General features: G+C 29.4%; 1 protein-coding gene across 1 annotated transcript; it reads left to right on the top strand.

The window, feature by feature from the left end:
- Window positions 1-7027: 7027 nt before the first annotated feature.
- Window positions 7028-7926, top strand: LOC108837831 (dehydration-responsive element-binding protein 2D). Its single transcript, XM_018610842.2, has one exon. It carries the CDS (start codon window positions 7306-7308, stop codon window positions 7894-7896), a length of 591 nt encoding a protein of 196 aa, XP_018466344.1. The 5' UTR covers window positions 7028-7305; the 3' UTR covers window positions 7897-7926.
- The last annotated feature ends 631 nt before the right edge of the window (window positions 7927-8557 follow it).

Here is an 8557-nt window from a genome sequence, read left to right on the forward strand (position 1 = left end):
TTATGTGAGATTTTTTAACAGTTTTAGTAATTTATACTCATTTTGAAAAATTCAAAATACAACATATACAAAAATATAAAATTTATTATATGATTAATGTAATTGTGAAATTATTTTAATAATAAAGAATTAAACAAAAATGATAAAAAAATATACAGATTGTTAGCAAATTATTGATTGTCATATATATTTTTTAATTACATTAGGTAATTCCAAATTTTATTTAAGAAAATAATATATAATAAATTTTAATTTGATAAATAAATGATCTAAAATTGACATACTATATAATATAACATTTCCTAACAATTTAATTTTGCGGCATGCCAAGGTTAATGAGGCAGTGAATCGCGAAGGCTGGAGCATTAGAGGGTCTCGCACTCGACGATTCCAGACTTTATATGCAGACATCACATCAGCAAACCCACCTCAGGCCAGCTCTGGGAGAAACATTGTTAAATGGAAGTATAATGAAAATGATTACCGGGAAAGTTTCAATTCCAGCAGAACTTGGAACTTGATTAGAGTGAAAAAAGATAGAGTTCATTGGAGTAAAGTAGTATGGTTTGCTCAGGGTGTTCCAAGGCAAGCTTTCATCACTTGGCTTGCTATGAAGGATCGGTTATCAACTGGGAGTAGGATGAGGCAGTGGGGAGTAGAGCAGGGCTGTGAATTATGTGGAGAAAGGGATGAAACAAGAGAGCACTTATTCTTTGCATGTCCCTACTCATACACAGTATGGGAAACTTTGACAAAAGGACTCTTGGGTCGAGGCATAAATCTGGATTGGGACTGGACAGTTCAGCGTTTGAGTGGTATGAATCATGGTATGGACTCTATACTATCTAAATTACTATTCCAGACTACCATCTATCATATATGGAGAGAGAGGAATGGAAGGAGACATCAAAACCCAAGAACAACTGTAGAGCAAATGAAGAGAAGAATAGAAAAAGCTGTGAGAACAAGAATTGTGTCTTTGAAGTATACTCATGATCACAAGTTTGCGGGCCTGTTACAAAGGTGGTTTCATCACACAATCTAGTCTATAGAAGAAGTTTTCAGTTTCTTTCCAGTTTGAGTTGTAGGATGTAAATAACCGTCATTCTTTTTTGATCATTCAATAAATTTGAAATTTCATCAAAAAAAAAACAATTTAATTTTGGACTAACAAAATTCTCAATTGATTTTTAAACCGTCACATAAGCAAAATTAATATTTCAATTACGTAACAAGTGACAATTCAGCAGAACATTTTTTTAGTTAGTATAAATTACAGGTTATAACTTTTTAATTTTTTTTCTCTATATTGAATTTTTCTTTATTTTGTTTTTGTGTTTTCTAGAAAAATGTTTTTTAATGAGTTTTCTTTTTCTTCTTTTATTTGATCTATTTATCGAATATCAATTTCTCGTACACTGGAGCAGCTAACACAAAACTTTTGAGGAGAATCAATGTGAGCACCTGAATTCTCGAACAAAAACAGAAGCATGGCCAGAACTCTTAAACCAATCAAAGTTTCAACTAAGATCTCATCGATTCTCATGTTTTTCGTTAGGAGTAGTCTGCTTCTTTTAAAATTATTAATTTTACGTAATATGAATCTCGTCTAGAAATGCACGAGTATCGAATCCATATTTTTTTTTTTAAAACTCATCACTCAAAAATTCAGTAAAATACAAAAGAGAAGCAAGAAAACATGACAACCACACCATGGTAATAATAATTCCTTCCGTCTCAAAAAAGTTCAGACGGCCAATGAGGGGAGACTTGTAGATATATGAAATCAAACGATTATTCGTCAACACTATGTCAAACGCTTCTTTATTACACTTTGGTTCCTCAAACAAAGTCTGATCCAGTTTGATATACTGAACGGCAAAACACAACATTGCATATGGTTTGTCCAAAGCACTGATTAATTTTTTTTATTCGAAAGCGATCAATAGCTAGTTTTGTTTCTGAGAGATTAATATCGATTGGATTTGCATAAGAGTGGTTTTGTCGCAACACTGCAAATGATTCCAAAGCCCACGTGCCTTGAACTCATCTTTATCCTATTGTCTATTACACTTTCTACTGGTCTCGTCAACTGATTAGTGGTTCTCATTTTAGTTTCAATTTGAGTTTTAAGTTACGATAATAATCTTTTTATGTTTCTTTTCTTTTTACAATTTATATTTCGGAACTAGTCTTCTTGTTATTGGCTGATCAAAAAAAAGTCTTCTTGTTATTGAAACGAGCTCTCGTTCATCGAAATAATCATGTGGCTGCAAGTCTGGCTCATTCTATATCCACACAAAAGCCTATATCCATATAGAACGGGGCATTTTATTAGATGGACTTTAAATGGGCCATTGTTTATCTCTCTGTTTAATTTGCTCAATTCCTTCGTTTAAACGGCATCCTACTCTATAAAATTACATTAAAACTTACTCTTATTTTCTGTTTGGTCTATTTTTCCCCTATAATGGATAATGGTGCTTCCGCACAGTTGCATCATTTGTAATTTTGAAGCATGTGTAGTAATTATATTCCAAGTAATTTTAGCTCTGAAGTACATAATTTAAAAATACTTTAAAAAGTGTGGACAAAAGTAAACATTTCTGAAAAAAGCTTCACACAGCCAAGTATGATGTCTTTGTCATTTTGGTATTTTTCAGTGTTATTTGTTTCGAACTTTCACATTAATTTGACGTTAGTGAAATGCTTATGTCCTTTTTTCTGTAACACATATGCTTATGTCCATAACTTCTTGCATCTTCAGTCTTTACCAAAGAGGGGTCTACTGTGTACTTATTAAGTCTGAGACAAGTGTACTCCCTATTCTTTTAGGTGTCATGTATTTTCAGACAAAATAAATCACGCAAGATAGTATTATTTTAATAGAACTAGAACTAAACTGAAATCTACTTAATTCGTTTTCCCTTTTACACTAGTTTGTGTAGAATGTTACTTTTGCCCTAAAAGATGTTGAAAGATCTTAATTTTGGAATTACACATAGATTGTGTGAGTTATGTTTGGCAGTTTCCACGATTGTCTTTCCAGATACTTGAACTACTTTGATATTTTACAACATTTTATTTGAAAAGAAGGAATATGTTTATATAGGAACCAGAGCTTGTGTAGAATGTTACTTTTTCCCTAAAAGATGTTTAAAGATCTTAATTTTGGAAGCACACATAGATTGTGTGACTTATGTTTGGCAGTTTCCACTATTGTCTCTCCAAATCTTGAACTACTTTGATATTTTAAAACGTTTTATTTGAAAACAAGGAATATGTTTATATAGGAACCAGAGCTTTGTAGTTATCGGTTAAAAGAATAAATAAGGAGTAGTCAAGAGGCCGCTTTTCACGTGTTTCTCGACCACAAAAGTATTCTAAAACAAAGAATAGAAAAGGTTCAATGAACTCTGTTTTGTCTCTCGAGGAACCAACTTCTGGCCCCGCTCGTTCTGTATGCGTGTACATATTAGCTACCACATGACTGACTCTTACAGACATTCATACTTGTATTTTCCTGTACTAACTCCACGTGACAGTAAAACTTAAAAAGGCCGAGTGAACGGATAACATGGAAGAAAAAAATTGGTGACTGCATGTACGAAAAGATTTTTACTTTTTTTTTAAAAAGAAAAACTATGATTAAGATTTCATAGAATTTACGAGCAGGATTATGTAATACATCTATTCTATTAAAATTAAAGTACAAAATAATATTTACCTACTTTTAAGTGGATTTTTATAAATTTTTATTCTATTTTCGACTAATTGTAATCACTTTATTTATTGTTTTCATTTAAGTGTTTTACTACATATTTTATATTCTTTTTTATTTTTCCAAACTATTTTATTAATTATATTTATCATAATAATTTGATGACATTTATTTTACGTATTAATCATAATAGTTTCACGTATTTAAATGAAATTACTCCGTTAATGACAAAAATTCAAATCGGTTAACAAAATTATTTTATTTATTTACATAATTAGTTAGACATGATCATTCTGGTATACATTATAGATTGATTTTTACGAGTATCCGGTTTTTAGATTTTAAAATTAAAACTATGTTAAAGTATTAAAAAAATCGGACACTAAATTTTTCTCAGTCTAGATAAATTTGTATGAATCTAAAAATATCTAAATAAAATATATGTTCAAAAATATCACTAAACAGTTTATAAAAATGTCAAAATCAAATTTGTACGGACGTGCAAAGCAAACTCTAGTATCTTTTATACTCTATTTATTTCTGAATAAGTGTCACTTTAACATTTTCACACAGATTAAAAAAATGATGGAAATATATGTAAGTTGTTATTAGTTACACTTCTCTGACTAATAGTATTTAAGATAGATAAAACTATTTATAAAATCAATGTAATTTGCAATTAATTTTCAGCTGAAAATAATTATAATTTGCACTGAATTTGTAAAATAACTTTTTATAACAAGGAAAAAATGCGAGAATGACATTTATTATGAAACAGAGGAAGTAACTACTAGCGTAGCTCAACCAAAATTTTATTTGCAAAGTAAATTAATACTCCTTCCGTTTTATATTACTTTCGTTCTATGTTTATGCACACAGATTAAGAAAACATTTAATTTTACATATTTTCAAAATAAAAAACACTATTAACAATACACCTAACCATATATCAACCAATAGAAAAATAGAATAGAGAATATTGTCAATAAATTTTGCATTGAAAACTAAAAGCGATACTTATTTTGAAACGAAAATTTTACTCTAAAACAACAAGTAATTCGAAATGGATGGAGTAATTACGTTTCGTCTGTTTTTTTTTGTTTCAAATTAATGAGTAATTTTCTTACAAAAGAAAAAAATATATAATTTGTTGATCAGTAAACTGATACGGTTTATTTTCAAAACAAAATAAGATGTATGAAGTAAATTTTATTTTGCTGACTTTTAATTGTTTTGCTTTTGTATTCGACTTTTCTCGATTTAATTTGACATATGAATACCATTTAACAAAGAAGTATTTAATTTGACATCAATTATTTTGCTCATTTGGCTATTAGTCCAAAAATCCTTATATTTTTCGATACGAAATGGTAGTTGACAAATTTTTTTTATATTTCCATTATTTGTTTATTTTCATTTGTCTGTTTTTTATTACTCTTTAGCTGTTTTGTACTACGAATCCATTTAAAAAAAAAACAAATTGTTGTTGACAAAAAAAAAAGTGAAAATTGCCAAAACGGAACAAAAATTCAGCATTGTTGTCCCTATAGTATAAAACCATCATTTAGTTGTCCCTTTAGTATAATTTCTTTATAATCCCAAAACTAACCTTTGATTAATCTAATTAAACACATTAAACTAATATAATTAAAATAATAATAATTAAAAACGTTTAAAAAGGGAAAATAAAAATAAAACTTTTAATTTTAATAAAAATAAACTTTGTAAAACTTAATAAAAATAAAAATAATTTACATATTTTTTAGTAAAAACGTTAAATCAACCTAATAAAAAACAGTTTACAAAGAGTTTAAAATGTATGTAAACTTTTTAATTTTATCAAAAATTTTAATAAATATAAAAAAAATTTAAATGTATTTCTATAAAGTTTGTTTGAACTTTTTATTAAAAAATTTTTGTAAAGTTTTATTTTTATTTTTATAAAGTTTACAAATTTTATAAAGTTTGTCTAAAGTTTTTATTAAACACATTAAACTAAAAGAATTTTAAAAAAATTAATTAAAAAGTTTTTAAAAAGGGAAAATAAAATAAAACTTTTAATTTTTTAATAAAAATAAAATTTGTAAAAATAAAAATAATTTACAATTTTTTTTTAATAAAAACGTTAAATAAACTTATTAAAAACATTTTACAAAGTTTATTTTTATAAAAAAGTTTAAAACATTTTAATAAAACTTTAATTAAATAAAAATTTAAACTTTATAAAAATAAAAATAAATTTTTATAAAAAAATTTAGTAAAAAACTTTAAACTAACTTTATTAAAAAAATTTTACAAAGTTTTATTTTTATAAAAAGTTTAAAATGTTTGTAACCTTTTTAATTTTATCAAACTTTTTAATAAAAATAAAACTTTTAAAAATGTTTTTAATAAAAATAAATTTGTAAACTTTAATAAAATAAAAATAAAACTTTACAAAAAAAATTGCACCTAATTTCAAAACACCACATGTTGTATAGATATGTATCATATAGAACAAGAGTTTATGAAAAAATCAAAAGAAAAACTATGGAAAACCATAGATTAATGAAGAAGACAAGGGAAAATCATTTTAAAAAAAATATTTGACAAGTAAAATCGAAAATAATACGTTTTAGGAAGTTAGAATATTTTTAGGAGATTTTTAGAATATTTCCTTAACTGAAACTTTCATTAATTTTCGCAAAAATCAGGTAATCTTATCCGTAGAAGGCGCCTTCTAAAAGTTTAGAAGATTGACAAAAATCCAGAACACGCTTTCTACTTTTAGTAGACGTAAGAGTACATTTTAGAAAACACATTCCGCAAAATTTAGAATACTTAATAAAAGTAGAAGATGCATCCGGACGAAAAGTAGATAGCTTTAGGATTAGTAGAATGTGCATTCCACTTATTTAGAAATTTAGTAAATAGTAGAATGTACGTTCTAAAAATAGTAGATGAACGTGTTTATTTTAGAAATCGTTTTCTACTATATCATTTTCCGTAGAAGGCACATTCTACCTTTAGTAGAACGTATTTTCAAATTTTTATTTATAAACTTTTTGAAGAAGAAAAAAATACCAGCTTGTGTATATATGTGTTTTATTAATTGTTTGTATTTTTAATATTTTTTTGATTCACAAAACTATTTATTTCATTAGTTTTCAGAAATACAAAGGGTAAAAAGGAGAAAAATTGGACAAAAAAGGATTTATACCAAAGGGACAACACCCTTGTTTTTTTGTTCTCTATTGGCAATTTTCCCTTATTTTTTTATATTTCCCCAATCACGGATGACCTTATCCATATCTCTCTCTCTAAAACTCATCTCCCTCTGTCGACTTGTTTTACGATCTTTGCTGCCAAAAAGAGAAGGGTCTCTGGAGACAAGTGTTAGGATTAGAAAGACAACACCAGCTTCCTCTTCTCGACACGAACCTCCGTCATGCCTCCTCATTGCCACGTTGCATCACTCTCTTCAATTATATATACACACTTACAAATACCCTCATGTCTTTGCCTTATCACTCACCAAAAATCATCAAATAACAACTCATTAGAGCTGTCAACATCAGCATATATCATCCACAGAGCCAAAGGTAATGATGGTTGGTGCAAATAAGAAACAACGAGCGGTCAACGCTAGTTCGAGGAAAGGCTGTATGAGAGGAAAAGGTGGACCTGAGAACGCGTCTTGCACTTACAAAGGCGTTAGACAACGCACATGGGGCAAATGGGTCGCTGAGATCCGTGAGCCTAACCGAGGAGCTCGTCTTTGGCTCGGTACTTTCGACACCTCCCGCGAGGCTGCCCTGGCTTATGACTCCGCAGCTCGTAAGCTCTATGGGCCCGAGGCCCACCTCAACCTTCCTGAGTCCTTAAGAAGCTACCCGGAAACAGCGTCGCCTGGGCCGCAAGTGTCCCAAACGCCAAGCAGCAACACGGGTGAAAAAAGTAGCGAGGAGTCGCCTAGTTCATCCAACGAGATGTCATCGTGGGGAACAAGATCGGAGATATCATGGGAACATATGAACGTTGATTTGCCGGTAACAGATGATTCTTCTATATGGGAAGAAGCTACAATGTCACTAGGGTTTCCATGGGTTCATGAAGGAGATGATGATATTTCTCTTTTTAATAGTTGTATTTCCGATGGCTATTCTAATTGGGATTCCTTTCGTTCACCACTTTGAGGTTCACTAATTAAACTCTCTTAGTCATTAAGACTTATCATATACAATATACATACAAGGTAGTCATTGTGATATAGTAATATGTGTAGATATACATCAGCTCCGTGTAAATTATATATGTGCACATACATTTGGTTTGTCTGTAGTGTAAAAGCAGATTCTTACCACCGAGAAACATGAAAACGACAGCTGTTCGTCTCAAATACAAAATGTGTCATGTGCAATATTATGAATACAAAATGTGTGATGTGCAATATTAGAAGTTCAATGTATCTGATGTGTAATGGACACGTGTGATCTTACGTTGTGTAACGGTCAATGTCAAAACTGCATGTTTCTGGTGGGCTTTACTTATATATTGTTTTGTTTGTTGTGTTGTATCTTTCCATTTGTGTTATCTACGGCCTGCCAAATCTTGAATCCACATAGTCCACTTAACGTTTGGTTCCAGGCCAAACTCGCTTATGCACCGTGTCTCTGGTCATTGAAGCATAGTCAATAATTTTCTTAATGTAGGTAGATGTTGCATATAAAGAGAATAAAATATGATATATAAAAATATAATTCAGTTTTTGGCAATTTGTTCGTTTGGTTTAAATTCAGTTTCAAGATTTTGGATATCAGTTTTGAATATCCTGACAATGATCAAACATATAAACCA

The sequence above is a fragment of the Raphanus sativus genome, unplaced genomic scaffold (genome assembly GCF_000801105.2).
Source record: "Raphanus sativus cultivar WK10039 unplaced genomic scaffold, ASM80110v3 Scaffold0551, whole genome shotgun sequence".
Taxonomy (NCBI): Eukaryota; Viridiplantae; Streptophyta; class Magnoliopsida; order Brassicales; family Brassicaceae; genus Raphanus; species Raphanus sativus.